General features: G+C 38.5%; 1 protein-coding gene across 1 annotated transcript in view; it reads left to right on the plus strand.

Annotated features, from left to right (window-relative positions):
• The first annotated feature begins 8,607 nt into the window (after positions 1-8,607).
• The window catches only part of LOC150080683 (plexin-A2-like), a 221,690-nt gene continuing 204,407 nt past the window's right edge, over positions 8,608-25,890 (plus strand). The window contains exons 1-2 of the mRNA XM_090381092.1: positions 8,608-8,667; positions 18,597-19,768. Coding sequence (XP_090237218.1) covers positions 18,629-19,768 — 1,140 coding nt within the window. The 5' untranslated portion in view covers positions 8,608-8,667; positions 18,597-18,628. The remainder of the gene's footprint in view (positions 8,668-18,596; positions 19,769-25,890) is intronic.

Below are 25,890 nucleotides of genomic sequence, written 5' to 3' on the forward strand. Positions count from 1 at the left end.
GTCGATGAGAGACTATGTGCGGCACAGATTCACATGATGATAATTAATGATGTGATGGTTTGGCGTTGCTGTTATGTAGCACATCAACAACAGGTCCAAATATGGCTCATTATTGTGGTTTTTACTGCTTTCCTGCAGTTAGTTCAGTTTATACACCTTTCCCATTCGATGCGAATACAAACGCCCTCGTGGGTAGCACAATTGGTATAATCACCTGATGGAAAAGACTGGCGTTCGAATCCTCAATGATGCGAGGAAAATTTTATAAGTCTTTTTCACAAGATGGATAAGTTAATCGGCCTCAAATGAGGGTAGCACAGTTTTCTCTCTTGGAAACTCGAGTTTTTTGTTCAACAAATCGACCAAATAACACTTGCAATTTATAGACATATTATATACGGCGCAATATGGCCTAAGTTGTTGATGCGCCTTAAATCCTACAACAACCAACCAACTTACCAGAAAATACAAACGAATGGTTTTTTCGCTTACACTGAATTTTTACGAGCCTGGCTCTTCGATTTGAATCTGATTCAATGGCAATCTTCAGTTTATTGTCTTCAGTGCACTCGGTCGTCCTTCGAGGGGTATGCATGAATGTAAGTATATCAAGTACTGCGGCTCTTGAACGCGAGTTCAACACCGCTGTGTTAGCTTGTGATGGGACAGAAACCCTTTCGTCAGTCGTATGAATAGTGTTATGTTTGCGTGATTGTTGACGTATCATCAATTATTTGAAGTTAATAAGGTGATTGATCCAATCATTTTATTAACTTCAAATATCATACCTTTAATACCATAAAATGCCTGATGGAGCCGCTTGGTTAATGTAAGAGTACAGTAGCACATGTATTTCAGTAGATTGGTTTGAGCTTAGATGCCTACAAAATAGGTTAATAACTGTATCCTTGTCAAAATGATTAATTGTACACTTCTCTGACCTAAATGGCCTTGCTGAAATATAAAGAGAATATTTTTGAATGTCACACTGTGACTTTGGCACTGTAAGAACTGTTTGCGATATAAGAATAATGATGATATCTCAGTATAAACGTAAGGTTACGCTGTGACGTTACAGTTTTCAGCTTTCGAAGAGTGTCAAGCAGTGAGGCCCCTCTGCTGACCCCTCTACCAGTTGAATCCATCACTTCTTTGCCGTGGAGTGTCTCACGTAGTGGGCACAATTAATTACAAATACCTGAGTTCCCTCGAGAGTAAGATAACTTTGTAGAAAGAAGAGTGTGATTATTATTATTATTATTATTATTATTATTATTATTATCCATATGGTGCAAGGAAGCCTGAGGCTTATGCTGCACCGGCCAAAAAAAAAAAAAAAAAAAAAAAAATTTCCCTATTACCCTGAGAGAGAGAGAGAAAAAGAGAAGTAAAAAGGAATCACCAAAAAAGGGAAGAATGATGATATCCAGCTCAGGACCCTGGGTGTGCCAAGCCCATACTCACCAGATATGAGCCCATTGTAATCCTGAAATTCCTTCTAAATAGTCTTTGATCAGCAACTCACCTCTCGCATTTGTACTCTCCATCTTTCTACCAGTCCACATGTGCATCCCAAACCATCTTTATAACTCAGGCACATGGAAGTTTCCTTCAAGACAGTAAAATTCTTCGTACACACGCTACCTTCTTTTAAAGCAGTGTAGAGATGCAACATATATGTTTGTCAACTATGTTATTTTCATGGCGAACCTACTACCCCAACGTGAAAACGTCTGTGTTCATTTTGCCACCCGCTGAAAACCATTGGATGTGACTGTTTTTAGATTTCATCGTTAACGTGGCCTTAGTCTAGCACAAAATGATATTAGGTTCAAATGTTGATAATTTCACTGTCCTTTCAGTGGATTATATTCATATAAATTAGACGGTGTTTATTGTATAAAACGTGTTGGTATCGATAATTCAGATTGTGACATTTTTCAAAGTGCACAATTTTTCTTAGAACGATCTCCAAGTTCTTGTCATTTCAAAATCTTCCCGGCTGGCCTTCTACTCAAAAATAAATAGCCAACCATTAGTTAAATGCTAGAAAACAAATTATGCAATAGAAGTGTCTATTTAAGTGGACCTTACAGATTTCAAAGTCCAGATCTTAACAGTTGATAAGCCTGACGTGATATTCTGTGTCGATTGATCGAAATTCTTCGTAAATTATAATTAGCAATATGTTTTACAATTAACAAATTTCGTGAAATATTTTCAGATTTTAAAAAGTTCATTTTATAATGCGAATTTTATTAAAATATATTCTAGTAATTATAGAACTCAAAAACAGTTCTGATTGAATCCACTAAATTATTTGTCTTATATTAAATACTCTCCCCCCCGTTATTCATCGTTACACTCTTTTTCTTTCTTAATATTCTACACCTTTTCCAACTTTTTTTTTGTTTGTTTGTTTGGGAGCGAATAATCAGCTATACAGTATGAAACTCCTATCCACAGAGTTGTAAGATATGTTACTACTCTGTACTCTTATCGAGTGTAAAATTCAATTTCGTAGTTTTTAATAAGAAATATTCCCGATGCTTTCAATATGCGAAGTTTTATTTAAAAAAAAAAAAAAAAAGGTTTAAATTTATTAATTCATGGTTAATACTGATTGCACGTTTAGTTTCTTAATTTTAGTTACAAATGCAATTTATTAAAGCAGCTTTTTTGTTTGTTAAGAAGCGTTTAGTTAAACTACGTTGGGACACTAATTTCTTGCGGTTTATAATACGAAAACGGGTCATCCATTCAATTCGTTTCATATTTGTAGGCAATAAAAAGTTGGGGTTGGGAGAATTTAAAATCATGTTTAAAAAAAAACAAAACTTTTTTTTTTTTTAAACAAATAGGAAATGTTTTCTGAAATGTGGTTAAAAGTTAGGAGCTTTATTTTGGCCTACTTTTCAAAAGTACACGAGTATAAAATAAATGATTATATAGAAGAATGACTTTTGTTGTTAGAGATGCTTATACTCTTAAAAACACTTGTAATCATCGATCACTACTGAGAATTTTATCAGTTCTAAACGGAAAGTTCCTTTTGAGCCAGGGCTATCTCTTAGTTCAGTAGTTGATGATATGTCTATGTGGCAACCTTGTAAAACTTTATACAACACTTCCCTAAATCAACTAATGTTGTAATATAAAACTAGAGGGAAGGGAGGGGGGAGTTTTCCAACCAAAATGTTATCTAACCATCGTGATCTAACTGGAAAATATTCATTTAAATTTTACTACTGAAACCATGATGCAGCCAGCGGCCATATTAGACTGCTTTAAGTGTAGTCCCCTTTGCCCTTTCCTCGAGTCTGAAATTAGCAAGTCATCACGAAATAATTTTTTTTTAAGTAGGCAACTTGGCTAATTGTTTAACCATTACTGTTTACCTAATTACGTACGTAATTGTTTAATCATTATGGTTAAATAATTAGTTTTCAACGGCAGACCTTTTCAACACCCCGGATTACGTACCTGATACAGAATTATTTTTTTTTTAAATAAGATTTCCCAAACACATAGAAATGTGCATTAAATAACGTAGGTGGATATGCTGCACCAAAAACATAAAATATCAATAACTGTAGTGATCAAATTCACCATTTACACCACAGCATGATTAATATGTATGTTAGTGCAAATTCATCATTTTAACATAGCTATCCACCAAAGTAGTTAAAATAATTAATTAAATTGGCATCTTTTTGGTTATATCTCATATTGTGACTGCCTTCACAACGAGTTGCCATGGTATTGTACTACCTCGAATAAATAACACTTCACCAGTGGAGAAGACTATTGTTATTTATTCTCAGCGGATACCACCACTCAGACGGTACCGTTTCAAAGCTTGTTGGCTCCTCTTCGGTGGGTGGGCAGGTACCCTGGTGTTGCAATAGTGACAACCCAGTTATGAAGTATAACTTCACAATACTGTATGAGAGATGCCTGGTGGTGCCACAGCATGTTAAAAGTTTGCATTTTCTGTCTTGCTTTGCCATACGCCGAAATCTCCCAAATAATTCACCGAATCGTCGTACTCATCTAATTTTCGAAGCCACCAATTGTCTTATACAGCGAAATATTATTCACCATATTGTCTCGTACACGCAACCCTCATACACTGAATTTTCCCATACACCGAAATACCATTCACTGTTGTTGTTGTAGGGTTTAAGGCGCATCAGTGATTTATTATTATTATTATTATTAGACATATGGTGTAAGGAAGCCTGAGGCTTATGCTGCATCAGCCAAAAAAATATTTTCTAAATTACCCTGACAGAGAGAGACAGAGAAGTAGAAGGGAATCACCAAGAAAAAGAAGAATGATGATGATATCCAGCTCAGGACCCTGGGTGTGTCAAGCCCATACTCTTCAGATGTGAGCCCCTGGGGTTAATTTTAGATCATATTGCGCTATACATATTATGTCTGTAAAGTGCGTGTGTTTCTGTAGTCGATTTGCTGTTTGCTAGACAAAAAACCAAAACTTCCGGGAGAAAAAACCATGCTACACTTGCCTGAGACCGACTAACTTAACCACGTGAAAAAGTCCATAAAAATTCCACATGTCATTGACAGGATTCGAACTTAAGTTTTTTTCTACCCGGTGTCAGGAGAACGGTTTATACCAACTGTACTACCCACGAGGTCGCTGTCACACACTAAATTGTCGAATACAGGGCGGCATTTTCATGCTGTATCGAACTGTCGTACAACGAATTGTCTTGCAACGAATTGACGTGATTCCGTACTGGGATCACATGAACGGGCAAGATCACATGAACGGATCCGGCCCAACAGATCGGACAAGATGATCCCGAGGAAAAAATTAGGAAGTACACAGATCTAAGATAGGAAGTCAAAAAAAAAAAAAAAAGAGACGTGGCATATATATGGAAAAAGCAACGACTATCCCGATAATCTTGTCAACCACTTGCATGGTGTCAAAGAGCGTACATCAGAACTTGGCTGCAGTAAGTCTCCCGGAGAGCAACTACAACGAACTCCAGAACAGTGCAATTCTGAACACCTGTAATAATAAATAAATAAATTTTCTGTTTATACTCCGAGACGACCAAATGATCAGAGGAGTTAGGATAGTTCCTCGATCAATAATAGTAACGGGACATAACAATCATCCCACGCACCTTTCTTCTTTTACCAGTACCCGTAGGCAGGATTGGAAATAAAAAAAAAAAAAAAAAAACCCACAAGGAAAAGAAAGAAAGAGATATAATTAAAAATGAGGGAAAACAGACGAAGTAGAGTTACTGCTGCACAGTTTCATTAGAGTTGAGGATGCTCTGTACATGAAACTACAATCCATTGTCAGTAATATTTACATACTTGCCGGATGTGCAACGTCACAATTATAGGATATTTGTACAGCACTCATTTCAGCTTACTTCTTAAAAATGGAGAGTAGGCTTCTGTTATTATTATTATTAGCCATATGGTGCAAGGAAGCCTGTGGTTTATGCTGCACCAGCCAAAAAAAAAATTTCCTGAGTTACCCTGAGAGAGAGAGAAGTAGAAAGGAATCACCAAGAAAGAGAAGAATGATGATATCCAGCTCAGAACCCTGGGTTTTCCAAGCCAATACTCACCAGATTGAGCCCCTAGGGTTAATCACCATGTCCGTGTAAGCATAAGCAGCTTAAGATTTTATACTCGGCATGCTTCAAAGGTAAACTTATACGCGGGAATAAACGAATTGGCAGTAAGTGCCAATACCCTTACGAGGAGGAAACAATTAAAAAAGTTTTAAATTATATAATATGTTTTTTTTTTTTTTTTTTTTTCTGGTATATTTACCTTGATATAGTCGGCACTTCAAGTAGGGTATAACTGTACTGTTATTCTTTATAATGTTTCGATATTTTGGTTGTCAGTTAAAGTGCCAAACATGTATAAGGTGCTAAATATTATAAGATTAATTGAGAACACTGATGAAGCGCTTCAGCATGCAAATCGTGAAACACCTCTTTAATTTTGTTGTTGTTGTTATTAATTTGGATATTAACTTGTTTTTCCAAAACGCTGTAATAAAAAAAAAAAACACGTTTTGTTTTTAATTTATTTATTTCAGTTTAACATGTTAATCGCCGCGAGATAGCGTTTGTGTCTCACTTCTTTTTAGGGTACGTAGTCTAACGTAGAACCCTTATAATGTCACTCGATTGTCTGTCTGTCTGTTCGTCCGTCTGTCACAGCATTGTATCTCTGGAACCACTCAACCTATTGACTTGAAATTTTGCATGCGTTTGTACATCATGTGGGCCAACATAACGCCATATTGATCGTTGTTGACAAAAATTTGTCTGAGAAATATGGTGGCAGTGGGGGGTGGAAATAAAATTTGGGAGTACAAAACTGTTGTCAACAACCTATACCTTATTATACAACGTTGGAAAGAACTCAACGAGTAGACTTAACATATAATTTTAAAATATTTTTAAAATTAAAAATGGCGGCACCAGACAAGAAAATGTGAGTAATTTTCGTTTCTCCCCTCTATTTCCGTCGCTAACGGAGGTATAAAATCTAAAAATCATATTAGCTATGATCTCGTTTAATAATACACAAACTCAAATCCTCAAGAAATGAAATTTTCCTCGGCCTGCAGACAAAATTAAGTGCTTTCTTCCTTTTTTTTTTTTTTATTTTATTTATTTATTTATTTATATTTTTTTTAATTTTATTTATTTTATTATTTAGTTACATAAATGTTTTATTTTAATAATTTTGGTTCCAAATCCAGCACCACGGGTGATCCTTTTTTTTTTTTTTTTTCCCCTCTGGAATGGGCCCCCAGAGGATCCTGGCCTACCTTCTGACAACATTAGGTGGGTCAGAGTCTCTCTTGAGACAGTACGTGCTTTACATGGACTGGCCCACCTTCCCGTGGTGTGGACGAGTACCCAGAATCATCTGTCCAGGTGACTGATGCTTCTGGGTAGCCAAGCGGCCAGAACAGAACAACAAAACACACACATAATACACACAAACCGACGTCACACACATATCTGGCCCATTTGTAGTGCTACTGTTCTTCACAGAGATACGAGGCGGAGTTGAACAAACGTTCTAGGAGCCGCCCTTTACATATACACATGTCCACATGTCCACACATTAGCTATGCGTTATTCGATGCTTATCAATGGAAAACTATTCCGATTGAAATCTGTCATTTTCTTTTTGTGTTAAAATTAAAAAAACAATTTTTTTATTGCACTTCGAAAGCCGGCTTCTTTGTACTAAGTAACTCTCCTTTTGGTGACAAAAAGGTTGCTAGATAGTTAGTTAATAATTCTATAAAGGTCATTTATAAATTTTGAGGCGAGAAGTGTTTTTTAACAATTTTGAAAGCTGGAGTTCAGTACATACCGGCAAGGAGTTACTCAGAGAGCCAGTGTTGGGGCGGAGGTGGTGGGGACACGCTTGGGCGATGTCTTGCACGGACCTCACCTGCCATTCGCTTCTCCCCCACCCTTGTCATTCACAACAACTGGAAAGACTCAAATAGACAACGTTTTCGTTAGTTCCTCAGTTAGACCAAGCGGGGGTACTAGAAATTTTTTGTTACCATAAAGCTCTCTATTTGAAATACTGCACTAACGAGTATTCGTGGTATATTTAATTAAATTTGGTTTAATTAAATCAAATTTAATTAAATGTCATGCAAATCTAAAGAAAGATTTGCATAACAATCAAAATCGGGACAAAACAGCTTCCCCGAAAATTTTTTGGATTCACAAAAATCTGGAAACTGTTTCTGGAAGGTCCACAATGTGGAAACAGGAATTATGCAAATCGCAAACTGGTTACTTCTGTACATTTGCTTCGATAAACTAACTTCAATTTGAGTCCCGAACCCAGGCTACTGGTATTTTACTATCCAACACACACCTGAATTTTACCGTCCAATTCGCTTGCTCTCTCCTACGAGCTGTGCTGGCGTATGTTAAGTGTTTTCACAAGTACATTGTTTCGTCCAAGAAAAGACCAAAATATGTATTCCCCTAATTCATATTGAGAAAGTGTAAAATAATCGGCAAATTTCAGGAATATTTTCCCTTAAACTTGAGGTCATTGGCTTCATTGGCTCGCCTCAGGGGTTCACATCTGGTGAGTATGGGCTTAGCACACCCAGGGTACTGAGTTGGATATCATCATTCTTCCCTTTCTTGGTAATTTCCTTCTACTTTTCTCTCTCTCAGGATAATTAAGAATTTTTTTTTTAGACTGGTGCAGCATAAGCCTCAGAATTCCTTGCATGGCTAATAATAAGTTCTCTCTCAGTTACCAATCCTTCAGTTACCTGTTCCTTACAACCTGAAGAATCATTTCATGTGGAAATGAATTTTTTTTTCATCTACTCGGGCACTACGTATATTAGATAGCTTTCTTTCTGTCGCTAGTTGATGACAGCGCCAATTTTGAAGAGTGGTTATTACTTCACTTCGTGACCCTGGACGTTGCTTTCAGAAAGATTTTGAACGTAGTGGCATTGGCTAAGGTGCGCCGAATTATAAAAGAGAAAAACTTATAAGAAACATCTTACGGAATTGTATCAAGAGAGTAGACCTATGAGGACAAACAAAGAACACTAGATAAAATAAATAACGTTGGTGGAATCCAACCATTACAACGGTAAGTAACTTTTATTATATTCTACTCACAGGTGCACGTGGTACACATGATGGTGGCCTACGGCTGCACAAAATAATTAATTGCTTTTCTGTAATAAATAAATAAGAGGAAAATAAATAAAATTAAAATATATAATCATAAATAATGATTACGATCTTATTCGAAAATTCAGTGTCTAACTGAAAAAAAAAAAAAAAAACTACACAGGGCGCATCGACATGTAAATGCCAAGAAAAGAACGTAAAAAAAATAATATTTATTAATTTATTTAAGTTCTTTTTAAAATTAATATAATTAATTAAAATAACAAATTAAAAAAAAAAATATATATATAGAATGGAATATTGTAAATTCATTTCAGTTATATTAAAATATCATTGAAATGCATAGTTGTACAAGAAAAACAGAAAACAAAACAAGAAAAAAAAAGTGAAATTTTGTATTTCTCGAGTTGGTATTTACCCTTGATTTCCATCAGTTGTTTTTTAATTCAGTATAGCTGAAAACTTCTTAAGATTCCATGTTTGTGTAATAGTATGCCATTTCTGTGTGAATTTTCCACGTTTTGTTATTCCAAAATTTAACCTTAAGGAGTCAGGAAAAAAATAAATAATAAATAATTAGGGGACTTCTCTCCCTGCTCGTTCTTCTATGTAAAATGTAGAGGTATACGGAGTAAGTCAAATCGATAAACTCCAGATTAGGGTACCCCGTCTCAACATTGCGGCTAACAAAACAGTGGGAAAGCAGTGATTGACAAGTTGTGTCTCGGCCCACTGTCCTTCTAGGTTGATATGCCTAGGATGTTTCCGCCCCACTTGCCTCTGTTTTAAATCTCCAACTCGTTTCCTGATTCAAAAAACAGCGGGATGGGGGAGATAAACACCCTACTTAAGCTATGCACACCCCTCCTCGACGACACAAACAATCATGCGCCTCCGTGGGCACGAGCAGCACACGCTTCTTGATTAGACTTGGGTTCCAGCCCGTGACCACCAAATACGGAGGATGCGGAAAGGTCAGGGAATGACCACCGCATTAGTTGCTAATGCTCCTAAAAACCAAATAACAAACAAACAAACAAACAAACAAACAAACAAACAAAACAATCAAAAGAAAACGCCTCCACAATAATCATCCAATCACACAACTCGACCGTCAATCACAGCACTGAGTGGGAGGATCCTTCACTTGTCAATCGCTCCTTTGCTTGCCATTTTGGACGAGGTACCGTAATCTGGAGTTCAGCCGTCAAAACTTTTCTACGTAAAGGACTTACCTGTCGATATGCACTGATCGAAATCTAATGAGGAAATGGCCTATGTAATTATTTACCTGTGCATTTGTAGTGCTTGGCATTCTCAAGGTCGAATAAATATCATTATATAATTATTTATCTGGGTTTACATAGTTCACTTAGGAAAAGGCCTTTTGCTTCGGGTTCCATAATGCATGAGGAATATTATTATTGCATCCGAAAGAGCAGGACTAAAATATTTAACTGAAATATTTACAAACTATAGAAATATTTAAAATATTTACGAATATTTCAACTATTTGCAAATATTTAAGCTATTTACAAATATTTAAACTATTTATAAATACTGTATACAATATTCATTAATATACAAAAACGTTACAATGGAACATCAAATTTAATTTTAAGTTTGTGCAGGAGGTTGGTGTATGTTATGAAGCAATAATTAATTGCATTTGTGGTGACGTAATTGCCCCGCCCTCTTCTCCCATTGGCTCGAATAAATATCACTAGGAGGAAAACTTTTTTTTTAAAGTATAGGGATATATATATATATATAAATTTTATAATTATAAAAAAAAAAAATATATATATATATATATAATATATTTTATATATATATTCATGCTGTCAGTAGGGACTGATTTCTTGTAAGATGAATACTACATAATACATATGTATGTATTAAATAGTTTAGTATATGTATTTTATTACATCTATGAAAAATTATTATTAATTATAACATGAATTGCTTAGTATTCATCCTATAATTATAAATTATTATAAAATATAAATTATAAACTATAATTATAAACATAAATTATTAAAATTATTGAGACACAAAGTATATAATAATTATTTTAATACATAGATTTAGTATTTTATTTTAGTATATATTATATTTTTATATTATTAGTTTTTGTTAATCATATTTTATGCCTTGAAAAGATTTCCTTTATAATTAATTTATTACTAATGTTTTTTATGCTTTCTAATGCTGCTACCAGGGTCATCTTTTGGAGTTTGTACTCTTCATTCCAAAGCCCAGAGGCGGATTTAACGGCGGGCGCACCGGGCGCGCGCCCTGGGCCCCGACTTCTGAAGGGCCCACGCAAAACCCCAACAAATTAGTTGAACATATTAGTTCAAAACTTTTTGATTATTATTATGCTATTATTAATTATATTATACATATATTTTATTCAAATTTTATTGGAAATAAAACATTAATAGTACATAATATTTTTTATTTATTTAAAAAAATTGTTAAGATGTATTTTTATTTTCCCTGTCTCTCTCTTTTTTTTAAGGGGCCCAATATTTTCTTCTGCGCCCGGGGCCTCAACCCACCTTAATCCGCTCCTGCCAAAGCCTTACTACATATATACCACATCTCCTTGACCTCATGTCTCAGGTTCGTGTACTTTCTAATTTTTGCGTCATGGGTTTTCTGGACATTGCTTGTGTTGGGCACCTCTGTGTCAATCAGCTAGGTAGCCTTTTCCATTTTGTCCACAAGGGTTATGTCCGGTCTGTTGTGCGGGATGGTTTTATCCGTTATTATGTCTAGAGATCCCAACCCCCAGCACAGCTTGAGGGTTGGGATCTCTAGTACTGCTTGGGGTTCATACCTGTAGTAAGGTACACTTTCTTTGGTCAACTGGTATTTCCTCTCTAACTTCTGACATATTATGCTGGATACCTGGTCGTGTCTATGAGTGTACTCAGTGTGAGTGATCACATTGCACCCCGTAGTGATGTGTTGGATCGTTTCTGAGGCCAAGTGGCATTGTCCACATGTGTCATCTGACATTCCGGGCTCCTTTGCGATGTATTTTTTATAGTTTCTGGTGTTGGTTTTGGATGGCCAGCATGAATCCTTCAGTTTCGGGGAAGAGCGTCCCGCTTGTGAGCCATGCATTGGAAGCAATGTTATCGATGTGATCTTGGTGGAGGTCATTGTAGTGTCTGCCATGGAGTGTCTTCTTTGCCCATCTTTCTAGCTTCGTTTCTTGTGCTTTCTGGGCGGGAGAGGGCTTCGGCTGAGTGCGATATACCACTTATCTCTCTTCCTTATGGCCTGGTGGAGTGGTGCTGCGTTGTTCTCGAAGTAATCCTTCAGGTTAACTATTGCTGTTTTCTGTTGCTCTGTCAGGTCTATCAGGCCCCTTCCTCCCTTCGTCCGAGCTATTGTTAGTCTCTCCATTGCTGACTTTGGGTGTTGTTGGCAGATCTTGGTCATGATTGTCCTTGTCTTTCGCACGATATCCTCTAATTCGGTGTTAGTCCAATCTATGGCCCCAAAGGAGTATGTTAGTACTGGAGCTGCATAGGTGTTTATGGCTTTAACTGTGTTCCCTCCGTTTACTTTTGCTTTCATCAGGCTTCCGAGCCTGTGATGATATTTTTCGGCAAGGCTCTTCTTGATTTCCTTGTGCTCTAACTGTTGAACTTGTATCATCCCTAGGTATTTGTAGGTCTCTTCTTCCGTCATAGCTTCGATCTCTTTACCAATCAGCAGTTGATAGTTTCGGCCGACTAATTTTCACTGATGCAGTGTGTGGGTCCATCCTGATATCCTTGCTGAATTCTTCGGTGATCCGGAGTAGTTGCTGGAGTTACTTCTCGGTTCCCGCGTAGAGCTTGATGTCATCCATGTACATCAGGTGGGTGAGGATGTACAGGTTCTTTCTTCCTTCTTTGAGGTTATATCCATACTTGCTGCCGTTAAGCATAGTGGATAGCGGGTTGAGTGATAGACAGAACCAGAGTGGGCTCAGAGCATCTCCCTGAAAGATTCCTCTTCTGACGGGGATTCGTCTGGTAGTGATGTTCTCTAATTGTGGTACTCAATTTCGCCATTGTTGCTCCTAGGAAGTTTGTCACTATCGGATTAACCTCGTAGATTTTCAAGGTCTCTATTAGCCAGCTATGAGGTACGGAGTCGAAGGCCTTGTGGTAATCGATGTAGGCCGTGCATAGGTTGCGGTGCTTCATGTAGGCTTGCTCCATAACTGCGGTATCTATGGTTAATTGCGCCTTGCATCCTTTCTGCTGTTCGGTCATTAAGTTCCAACTCTCTAAGTGGTGTGATATCTTCTTAGTTATGCAGCCGGTCAGGATGTTGTACATCGTCGGGAGGCAGGTGATTGGCCTGTATTTCACCGGGTTTCTTGTATCTTCGTCTTTAGGCTTCAGATATGTGACTCCTTCAGTGAGAAAGTTCGGGACTGTCTCCAGGTGCCTTATCATTCGAGTGAACTGCTCTGCTAGGTGCTAGTGTGTGCAAGTGAGTTTCTTGGACCAGTAGTTGTGGAAGATATCAATTCCTGATGTTCGGCAGTTGTGGATGTTCCTGATCGACTGTTTTACTTCTTCTTTCCGAATCTCCTACCCTCTCGTCTCTTGTACATCCTTGGTTTTCTTCCGTTCTACTTCTATCCAGCAGGGTCGGCTGTTATGTGTTACTTCACTGCTCCAGATATTTCCCCCAGAACTTCTCGATCGTCTGCTTCTCGGGTGGACCGTTTCCTCTTTTCTCATCTTCTCCCAGTTTCCTGTAGAAGGCTCTTTGGTCCTCATAGAAGATTCGGTTGTTTATTTTCCTCTGGGAGCTCTCTTTGTATCGGCGTAGTCTCTTGTTGAATGCGAGGAGGTTCTGCTTCAGTGTGTCCAAGTATTCTCCTTTTCTCTGATTTCTAGTCTCATGTTTGCTGTGAACGCTGTCTTTCTTGAGGATGCTCTTCACCTGTTCGACTGTTGATGATCCTGCTCACATAGAAAACAAACTGAATGAATATTTTGCATCTACATTCACACATGAGGAGTTATTAAGGATTGAAAATGCCACACGGTTATCAAATTGTAACAGGATGCTTAATGATTTTTTAATAACTGAGAACAAAGTGGAGGAGAAATTGTTGAAGTTAAAGGTTTTTACTTCCGTATTTGAAGTGTTGGTCAAGACATCAAAGGCGGATATTGTTGGGACAGCAGAGACGTGGTGTCACACAGATATAAGGAATGCAGGACTGGAATTTGGGGAGTACAATGTGTACAGAAAGGATAGACAGGATAGCAAGGGAAGAGGTGTTATGCTTTTAATTAAGAAAAACATAAAATCAAAAAAAGTGCATCCAGTTGATATAGATGAACAGTGCACTGTTGAGTCAGTTTGGTGTGACATAAGCACTGCGAAAGCAAAAATAAGAGTATGAGTGTGTTATCGGCCTAATGACTCGAATGAATATAATGAACAATTGTACAGAGAAATAGAGTGGGCTAGTAAATCAGAAAGTCTTATAATGGCGGATTTTAACTTCCCAGATGTAGACTGGAACTTATGGGTTGATCACTCGCACACTAGTACAACTTTTGTGGATTTATTGGATGATTATTTTCTGCAGCAGCATGTTCGAGAGGCAACCAGAGAGGGTAATACTCTTGATCTCGTTATCAGCAGTGATCATTCGTGTTTTAAGAATTTGCAGATAAAGGAACCATTAGGTGGCAGTGATCACAGTGTACTGATGTGGGATTTACTTAAAGATATAATTACCATCAGGGGTAAAGGAAGGGGCTTTTGCTTCCGTAAAGGTGACTATAGTGGTCTCAGACAGCTATTAAATTATGTACGGTGGGACCAACTGATGATGATAATACCAACAGCAAATTCTAAGTGGAAAGCATTTAAGGAATTAATAGTGGAAGCTACTAAACGATTCATACCTATTAAGAAACATTTACAGGTCTAAATGGTTATCAAATGAGCTAATGAGACTCGTGGCAGAGAAGAAAAATGTATGGGATGCATATAAATTATCAGGCGACACAGAAGCCTATAATGTATATAAGCTAGTCTGTTATCAAGTCACCAAGGAGGTTAGGCAGATTACCAGAAATATTTGGCAAAGGATGCTAAGAAAAACAGAAAGGATTTCTTTACTTAATAAACTCTAAAAGGAAGGGGATAAATCTGATTGGTCCCCTTGTAATGTTGATGATCCTGCTCAGATAGCAAACTAACTGAATGAGTATTTTGCATCTACATTCATACCTGAAGAGTTCTTAAGGTTTGAAAATGCCAGAAGGTTATCAAATTGTAACAGGGTGCTTAATGATTTTGTAATAACTGAGAACAAAGTGGAGGAGAACTTTAGCATTAGCATTAGTAGAGACATATAATGCAAGAAAGAAAGCTTATGCAGCATAAGCCAAAAAAAAAAAAAAACCACTTCCACTTCACCCCTCCGTTCGTTCGAAATACCTGTCCAGCTGAGCCTTAAATTTATTTAGTCTATCAACTTCCACGACAAGGGATGGAAGTCTGTTCCACCAACCAACCACCTGCTGGCTAAAGGCAATTTTCCGCACGTCTATCCTACATCTGTCTTTCCTCAATTTGAACTTATGCCCTCTGAGCTAGAGGAAGAATCCCATCAGCATTGAGCATGCTTAAACCATTCAAGGCTTTATACACCTCTATCAGATCACTTCGCTGGCGCCTAGCCTCCAGACACTGTAATTTGCAAAACTTAAGCCTTTCTTCGTAAGAGCACTCCTTTGTTCCACTCACTAATCTTGTTGCCCATCTCTGTACTCGTTCCAGTAGCTCTACATCCTTCTTGAAATGACGCCTCCAGACCTGTATACAGTACTAAAAGTGTGGCCTGACCATTGCCTTGTACAAGGGAATAATCACCTCCTTATCCCTGCTAGCAAAACTGTTGTATGTCATTGACAAAACACCGTGAGTTACTCTTGCTGCCCGTCTGCACTGCTCAGAGAACTTCATATCTGACAGCACAATTACCCCCAGGTCATTTTCATTCTCTACCTCTGTCAGTGTAGTACCACAGAGTTGGTACGTTGCTCTGGAGTTGCTGTTTCCCATATGTAGTACTTTACATTTGTCAATGTTAAACTTCATTTGCCACCTCTCAGCCCATCTGCTCAACCTTTCCAGATCCTGTTGCAGCAGCATAGTGTCAGTAGTGGTCTTGACAACCCTGCCAACCTTTGTATCGTCTGCAAACTTGAACATTAAGCTTGATATACCATCATCAATATCATTTATAAATACAGAAAACAATAATGGACCCAACACTGAACCCTGAGGGACTCCACTAATAACATTAGTCTACGATGAGCAGTGTCCATTGATTACCACTGTCTGTCTTCTCCCTCTCAACCACCCCTTTATCCATAGGAGCAATTTGCCTCCAGTGCCACACTGCTCCAATTTGTGCAGCAGTCTTCCATGTGCAACAGTATCAAAAACCTTTCTAAGATCCAAGTATATAATATCAAAGTTATTCCTTGCATCCAGTTCTCTTGTGACTGCATCATAGTATCCAATCAAATTGGTCAGGCAAGACTTCCCCTTAACAAAACCATGCTGTGTCGGAGCTATAACTGAAGTCTTGTCTAGATGATCCTGCAGTGCTTCTTTAACCAGTGCCTCCATTAATTTTCCTGGAACAGAAGTTAAACTCACCGGTCTATAATTACTTGTGTTGGCCTTTGATCCTCCTTTGTGAATTGGGGTCACATTTGCACATCTCCAGTCTGTGGGTACCTCCCCTGAGTCCAAGGAGGCTCTCATAATTATGGCTAAGGGTTTGCTTACTTCCTTTGCTGCCTCCTTTAATATAACTGGATAGATCCGATCCACCCCAGGTGCCTTTCTTGTGTTTATCTTCAACAATTTCTCCTCCCCTTTACTCTCAGTTATTACAAGATTCTCTAGCTTACTGCCAGAGTTGAATACACCTCTGGCATTCCCCTCGCTGAATAACTCCTCATGTGTGAATGTCGATGCAAAATATTCATTTAGTTTGTTAGCTACCTGAGCAGGATAACCAACAGTTGAACCATCGATATGAAGTGGACCAATCTGATTCATCCCCTTCCTTCTAGAGTATCTATCATAGGCTTCTGTGTCACGTGTTAATTTATATGTATCCCATGCATTTGTCTTCTCTGTCATATGTCTCATTAGATCATCTGACATCCATTTCGGCCTAAACCTTGAACAATATTTCTTAGTTGGTATGTAAAGCCTAGTAGCTTCCAAGATACGTTCTTTGAATGCTTCCCATTTTGAATTTGCTCTTGGTAACATCTTCAGTTGGTCCCACAGTATAGAATTTAAATACTGTCTCAGACCATCGTAGTTGCCTTTACGAAAGCAATAACCCTTCCCTTTACCCCCTGATAGTAGTTACCTCTGAGTAAATCCTACTTCAGCACACTGTGATCACTGCCACCTAATGGTTCCTTTATCTGCAGATTCTTAATGCACGAAGAATCACTACTGATAATCAGATCAAGAATATTACTCCCTCTAGTTTCCTTCCGAACATGCTGATGAAGAAAACAATCATCCAATAAATCCACAAAAGCCTTACTGGTGTGTGAGTGACCAACCCACACATTCTAGTCAATATCTGAAAAATTAAAAGCCCCCACTAAAGACTCTCTGATTTACTGGCTCACTCTATTTCCCTGTACAGTTCCTTATTATACTCATCAGAGTCATTAGGCCTATAACACCCTCCTGCTCTGAAATTTGATCTCTCAGTGCTTTTGTCACATCAAACTGACTCAAAACTGCACAGTCCAGCGATGTCGACTGGCTTCACTCTTCCTTGGATTTTATGTGTTTCTTAACTAATACTATAACCCATCCTCCCTTCCTGTGTTGTCTATCCTTCCTGTACACATCGTATTCCCCAAATTCCAGTTCTGCATTCCTTATATCTGTGTGACACCACGTCTCTGATATCCCAACAATATCTGCCTTTGATGTTCTGAGCAATACCTCAAATTCATCAAGTTTATTTCCCAAACTCCTATCATTGGTGTATATGCACCTGTTGCTATTCTTAGCTACCAGCAGTCTCTAAAATACCCTGCATCTTGTTTTCCAGGCTGCTGCTCATTCCAATAGAAGCAGTGCAAGAATCACTTTCACCTCTGCCAGTGGCTACTGTTAATCTATTAGTCCTTGTATCTCCCCAAGCTAGCAGTTTTCCGACCTACCTAACACTGTCTCCATAGCATCAGCATAAATTCAAATTGAGGAAGCATTGTTGCAGGATAGATATGGGGAAGTCTGCCTTCAGCTAGCGTGTAGTTCATTGTTAGAACAACTTCCATCTGTTGTGGAAGTGGCTAGTTTTTAATAAATTTAAGTAAGAACTAGTTAAAAGTATTGCTGGGGATGGGCAGGTATTGTGCGAAGTTTTTTTTTTTTTTTTTTGGCTGGTGATGCTTTTTTTTGGCTGATGATGACGGTATTTTTGGCTGATGATGCTTTCTTGCATTATTTTTCCGCTACTAATACTAGACTTCTTATTGATTGAGATGGAATGAAAGATTTAACAGCTTTTTCCACTGTGTATTCTTCATTACTTTTACTCTGCATTCCTGGAGCACAAGTTGTAAATAACACCTTTTATGCTATAATTTTTGGCCAGTTTTCGTTTAGGAAAATTCTACATAAATAAAATCATACAAAAAAATGCGATCTGAATTATAGAGTGTCTGTCTTGGTGAGATTTTCCTGATTTTAAATCTTAGGTCCATCCTGTTTATTTTATTAATAATTCACATTATGATTATCCTAATATATATATTGAATTTATGTTTTATTATTATTTTTTTATAGGTATAAGTGGAGTTTAACGCTACTATTGTGTCATGTTGCAGACGAGGTTACTCGGCCTTGGCCCATTTGGTTTATTACTTATTGTGTTATGGATTAGTAAAGCTTCCATTGCAGAATCAAATAGCACATATGCCACTTTTGAAGATCCAGTCACGGAGAACTTTAATCATCTCATTGTACATGAAGATATTGAGAAAGTATACATTGGAGGAGTGAATCGAATTTACCAGTTGTCTCGTGATTTGAAACTGGAAGCTGTTGCTATAATGGGTCCTCAAGAAGACAGTCCTCAGTGTCCAGTTACTAGAATCTGTCCAAATGAATCTGAAAGGCCTACTGACTATTACAATAAGGTACTAATTATAGACTACCCACAAAACTCGCTAATTGCTTGTGGCAGTCTCTTTCAAGGAATATGCACAGTTCATAAAGTGAACGATGTTACAAAATTTGTAACACCAGCCAACGAATCCGTAGTTGCCAATAATGCAACAGCTTCAACAGTTGCCTTTATTGCTCCAGGTCCTCGAAATCTACCCCGTATGCATGTACTATATGTTGGGGTTTCATACACAGGCAATGGACCATATAGATCAGATGTGCCTGCTGTAAGTAGCCGTAGCCTGGATCCAAATAATATGTTTGCCTTTGCACATACTGGTGTAACCACAGGCACAAAAGTAATGGTTAACAGTTTGTCACGAGAAATATATCCAATAACTTATGTATATGGCTTTAGCTCTAAGGGGTTTTCTTACTTCGTTACAGTGCAGAAAAAATTCACTGATTCTCCTAAACCTTTTATCTCAAAGTTGATAAGGATTTGCCATGAAGATGTTGATTACTATTCTTATACTGAGGTACCGCTGGTTTGTAGAGCTTTAGATGGCACAGACTACAATCTAGTTCAAGCTGCTTATGTTGGTCATCCGGGCTCAGAATTGGCAATATCTCTGGGTATTACTTCTCAAGATGATGTTCTTTTTGTTGTATTTGCCAAATCGAAGGATGAGGATGATGTGTACAATAAAGCAAGTCCAAATTCTGCCCTTTGTGTATATGCATTATCTGCTGTACATCGAAAGTTCACCCAGAACATCCAACATTGCTTTAATGGTAATGGCAACAGGGGCTTGGATTTCATTCACCCTGATCAAGTATGCACACCAACTGTAAGTATTAAATTGCAAATTTCTGTTTGTATTTTAGTAGTTTGTTTTCTCTGTACTGCCTGCCTGTATTCTCGTCCTCCTCCTCCTTTAATGAGGCCAATGAATTCACTGCAGTTATTAAAATACGAGGGGTGATAATTTAATTCACGGACTGGTGCAAGATCTTATCTTAATTGTCATCATCCGAATCTTCTGTGGATATTTCCTTCTCAAAATACTCTCCCTTGAACTTTACACACTTTCGGCACCATCGTACCCACGCATTAAATGTTTCTTGCAAGCCATTTTTCGAATCACTGCGAAGTGTTTCCGTTTTGGCTCTGCGAGCATCGTTGTCGGACGCGAAATGCTTCCCTTTCCGAGCTTTCTTCAGACGTGAAAACAAGAAGAAATCAAACGGGGTTAAGTTCGGTAAATAAGGGGGATGTGGCAGAACCTCGGTACCTGTGGCAGTGATTATTGGCTGCACAATATTAGCCGTATGGGGTCTGGTCGGTCTGGCATTGTCTTGGAGTAACCACTTCCACCGGAAAGTTCTTTACATTTCTCACGAATAGCGCAGTGAAGTTTGACTCTGAAGACCTCAGAGTATGCTTGCTTATTCCTAGTTGTTCACAAGGCACAAAATGTGTAACAAGAATGCCTTTTATGTCAAAAAACACAAGAAACAGGGGCGCGCTGTCCCGAGGGAGCTAGGGGGTGCACAGCAGCCAGGCGAAAATGTACATAGGGCGTCCGAAAACCTTAAACTTACATACATATTGAAGAAAATTTTAAATATGTGATATTTTCCTGAATATGAACATGCTACTGAATTGTTTCCAGTTTCAATATTTCTGAAACTGCAACGATTTTTTAATAAGAAAATCAGGAAGAGTAAACATAATTTAGTTTTTTTACTATGATATTATTGTATTCTTCCGTATAATTTATATGTACACTGGTGTGCAAAACTTAAGGAACAAAACTATTTCTAAAGGTTACAACCACAAAATCAAACGAAGCAGCCTGTGGCGATTTCAGCCAAGGCAGCTTTCTACTGAACTGTGGCCGTTCAGTAGAAAACTGGTGCACATGCAAATATTTGAATCGTGATGAGAGGGCTCACATAAACAGATAAAAGCAGCAGTTCAATAGTTATGTGCAAATTACCGAATGGTGTGCACGACTGTTACAGACGTTCGATTGGTTTCATACAGTGCTACAGACAACGAAATGGCCAGCAGACATCTGGATGACTTTAGGGTCGAATAATTTGGAAATGGAGTAAGGTCGAAGTGCGAGGAGTGTGGCTGCAGAGTTCGGTATCGCCCATAGTATTGTCTCACGTGCGTGGTCGGCCTTCAGAACGACAGGTACAGCTGTTCGAAGGACCAGTGGTGGTCGTCCACGAAAAACTCCACCCAATGATGACCGCTATATACTCCTACAGGCCAAGAGGTACCGATACCAGACAGCAGGATCTATTGCAAACCGCCTGCATAGGAGCATAGGACGCAGGATATCGTGGTTTACTGTGGCCAGACGACTCCACAAAGGTGAACTGTTTACCCGATGGTCAGTACGCTGTGTCCCTTTAACAGCTGCCCATCGGAGACATCGTGTACAGTGGTGCATGGAACGCAAGGACTGGACAGCAGCGCAATGCGGGGAGGTACTCTTTATTGATGAGAGTAGATTCAGTCTCAGCAGCGATTCTGGACGTCAGCTAATCTGGCCAGAGGTTGGCACATGGTATCACCCCGCAAACATCACTGAAAGGGATCGATATAGCGGTCGAGGTGTTCTCGTCTGGGGAGGCGTTATCTTGGATGGACGTACACAACTCCAGATACTGGAAGGCGGTACTATAACTGGTGCACGCTACTGTACTGAGGTAACCCTTCCCCATGTGTGTCTGTTCTGAAGTAACCCTTCCCCATGTGCGTCTGTTCTGAACTAACCCTTCCCCATGTGCGTCTGTTCTGAAGTGCCATTGGCCCCGAGTTCGTGTTTATGGATGATAACGCCACACCCCATCGCACTGGAATGATATGCTTTTGGAAAGTGAGGACATTGTTCGTAAATCATTGATCTACATTGTTTGTAGATCAATTAGGCATAATCCTCGAAAGAAATACTCAAAAACTGGTTGCTCAGACATTTGATGGCTCAAGTGTGATGAAAGGCAAGAAAGGGGTAGTTCAGGCTAAAATAAAAGAAGTGTACAAAAATGCACATTTTATTCATTGCTATGCACACCAACTAAATCTGATAATGAGAAATGCAGCAAGTAGTACCCGAGATTCAAGAATATTCTTTTTGAACCTCGTGTCGATACCAACAGTTTTCTCGAGATCAACACAGCATCTCTCTGTTCTCAGAAAGCATATGAACAGCCATGTTGTCCGAACTTCCCCTACAAAATGGAACTTCAATATACGCACTGTGAACAGCATTTATGAAAATTTTGAATCCTTAAAAGAGTGCATGGAGGAACTACAAGCGACAGCAAATGCAGTGTAAAATATCTAAATTTTACCTATTATCCGCCTTCAAGCTACTCCTATACTTTTGTCCCTCTACTGTACTATAGGGAGTACGAAACACAACAGCGCTCTTATCTGCGTTCCTTTCCTTCATTTCCCCGCTAGAATGCACGCCTCTCTGGCACCACATTAAGCAAGGTCAGTACACTGTAATTATGGTGGCAGTCCCACCTTTATTAGTGGGGTCACAGCACAATTGATCAGTTTCTGACCATTATGGTATATAGAAAATGCGGATAACAAAGAGGTACTTGATTATCTTTATCGGATAAAAGAAGTTATGACAATTGAAAACAGACCTTAAGGGGTAACCCGAATCTAATAACTGCGGAGTAGATTGTGTGAGGCAGTTCCTTTTGCAAGAATTAGATTTCCAAGTTCAAAGATCAGGAACTCTCACCCCGAAGAAATATGAGTTTCATTTTTTTTCGCTGTTATTTGGTATCCAGCTATCAGCCCTGGAAATTTAATTTCCTCACTCAAATGAGCTCTGGACCAATGGGAGCATGAAAAGTGTAAAAGGGAAGGGGGAACCTATATATACTCAGGTGAAGACAAAGGAGAGGAGTGGTTGAGCTGCTTTATCTTGGAACAGACTTTTTGGACACACTCTTGCTGTCAGAGCTTTTGATTATAGCTTCTCTCGCCAGTTTCGAAAGCTTTGGGCTTGCTAGCCTTTGATCGTGCTTATGCTATACTTTTAACCTAAGTTCTAGATTGTTTGAAGAATTGCCGAATAATCTACAGAAACCCCATCCAGACTGAAGAAGACAAAACTATCGTTATCTAGGAACTTTACTGCCCAAAAATCACCTAGCCGAAGTCATATGGTGTAAGGAAGCCTGAGACTTATGCTGCACCAGCCAAAAAAAAAAAAAAAAAAAATTGAGTACCCTGAGAGAGAGAGAGAGAGAGAGAGAGAGAGAGAGAGAGAGAGAGAGAGAGAGAGGTGATATGGGTTTAATAAACAATTCATTAAACCCATATCACATGCTAGAGACATATAAAGTATTATCTCTATTTATATTAGTGTGAGGAAAAAACAATCTGTCCATAAATATATTATATGTACATTTCTGACGAGTAGTAACAATAAATGGTAATCCTGCACTTTAGTGTCGTGAGTCACGGTCAGCACGCCAGTCACTGCAGCTCGGAACTGTCATGAATCGTATTCTAACGGGCACATTCCGACTTGACTGAGCATGCGCAACACTCACTATCTGTCGGTTGCCTCTGTATCTGACAATCTGTGCTGGGAATTGTCACAGAGCATGCGCGACACTCCGTATTTGCTGGTCCATATATTCTGAAGAAGTTTCGACTTTACTGAGCATGCGCGACACTAACTATGTCTGCTGGTCTGTGCTGCGAATTGTCACGGAGCATGCGCGACACTCACTATACACTGGCAATTTACTAGGTATGCGCAGTAATTTTTTGTTTTTCGTTTTCAGAAAGAATAAAAAAACAATTTTCTGACTACATAATTGAATTTGACGAGAAAAATAAAAGCAGAGAGTGATAAAAACAATAATGGACAAACCTATATACTTTTTTTTTTTTTTTTTGGTTTTCAGAAAGAATAAAAAATCAATTTTCTGCTATATAAGAAACTGATTTTAAAAATGAAAGTTGACAGTTATAAAACAATAAAGGAAATAAGTAATTATTGTTAATTTTTACTTATTATTTTTAGGTAATATGTTTTTTTTTTCCTGAAAATAATAATAAGAGTATATTTTGTGATTATTTGTATATATTTGTAATAATTTGTGCACATTACAGTGTTACCATTTAACGTATAATACACACTTTCCTTTCAATTGTAAGGTCCTTGTCCTTCTGTGGGTGACACTTACCTTTCTGTCTTAAGGTTCCTTCTGAGGGAAAAAACACTTATAATAACTTTATACTTAAATTTTTTACTTTCTACTTAAATTTAATGGGTATACAGGACCATTAAATTTAAGTTCAAAGGGATATGCTAAGGCAATTCAGCATAGTCAGTTCTGTGTGTAGTGGCATAATGTTTAGGTCAGGCACCACCTGTGATCTCCCACATCTACGCCATCCTCTTGCGATGAATACAGAACTTCTGTAAAAGCCAGAAAAGTGTTGTATATGTAGTTTTGTGTCGGGTTCTGATCTGGCTTCTTGGTCGCAGAGCCCCTAGTGGAACTCCACGTTGTCCGCCACCTTTGACGCTTTTTTCCTCCTCCTCCTCCTTCCTTTTTACCCCCATCTTTCAGCTATCTCCCTCACTAATGCTCTCTCCTTTTCTTGTTTTCCGTCAGGAAGTTCAGGCGATCCCTGACGGAGAGCAGCCAGAGTACCGTGGACCACAGAGAAGTAAGATATATTACTACTCTGTGCTGTGGACAGCCTGGCTCATCTCCCAGCGGTGGCGACGGATAACAATTAACAATAATTACTTATTTCCTTTATTGTTTTATAACTGTCTACTTTCATTGGAGAGTGGGACGTAGTGACCAGGTGTTACTGCTTCTCATCTGCTAAGATCCAGGCACCGGCCGAAAATAGAACACATCATAACGCTTACACGCCCGACACACTACATACAAATGGCCGGTTTTGGTGTAAGCTTAAATACAAGAAGTACAATAGCGGCTTATGGGTGAAACCCTGGGGTCCGCCACTATAACACATGAATATCCCTGAATGAATGAATGCCTACTTTAATTTTTAAAATCAATTTCTTATGTAGTCAGAAATTGGTTTTTTTTATTCTTTCTGAAAACGAAAAAAAAAGTATATAGGTTTGTCCATTATTGTTTTTATCACTCTCTACTTTTATTTTTCTAATCAAATTCTTTTATGTAATCAGAAAATTGTTTTTTATTCTTTCTGAAAACGAAAAAAACAAAAAAAATTGTTGCGCGTACGTAGTACATTGCCAGTGTATAGTGACAATTCGCAGCACATAAACCAGCACACAGAGAAATAAGATGTTACTACTCTGTGGACCAGCATATATTGTTAGTGTCGCGGATGCTCAGTGAAGTCGGAACTCGTTCGATTATATGGACCGGCAGATACGGAGAGTGTCGCGCATGCTCCGTGACAACTCCTAACACAGACTGGCAGATAGAGTGTTGCGCATGCTCAGTCAAGTCGGAACTGCCCGTCAGAATACGATTCACGATAGTTCCGAGCTGTGTGACTGGATGGCTGACCGTGACTCACTACACTAAAGTGCAGGTTACCCAATAAATTATGTTTTGTTTAAATATCCTTGCCTCTTACCTGTTCTCTTTCTACACATTATTCATAGCACAAGTTTTATAGTAAAGAAACCATTATTTGCTGCACTCCAATTTCTGACTATAATAGATAGGGTCTATTATAGTCAGACTTGCAGTTCAGATCAGTGTTGTGTTTTTTCACAACACTGATCTGAGTGTTGTGAAAAAACACAACACTGATCTGAGCTGCAAGTTCTAATCTCCACGTTACTGAATAGATCTTTAGGCACGAGATCATTGCCCTATTATAAAGACCACTATGCAGTCGCATAAGTTCATTGGCGTTTTCTGGGACATGCTTTAATTAGGGTTTTGAAGCATCCAAACC

The sequence above is a fragment of the Mastigoproctus giganteus genome, chromosome 9, assembly GCF_048544385.1.
Source record: "Mastigoproctus giganteus isolate SK-2022 chromosome 9, ASM4854438v1, whole genome shotgun sequence".
Taxonomy (NCBI): Eukaryota; Metazoa; Arthropoda; class Arachnida; order Uropygi; family Thelyphonidae; genus Mastigoproctus; species Mastigoproctus giganteus.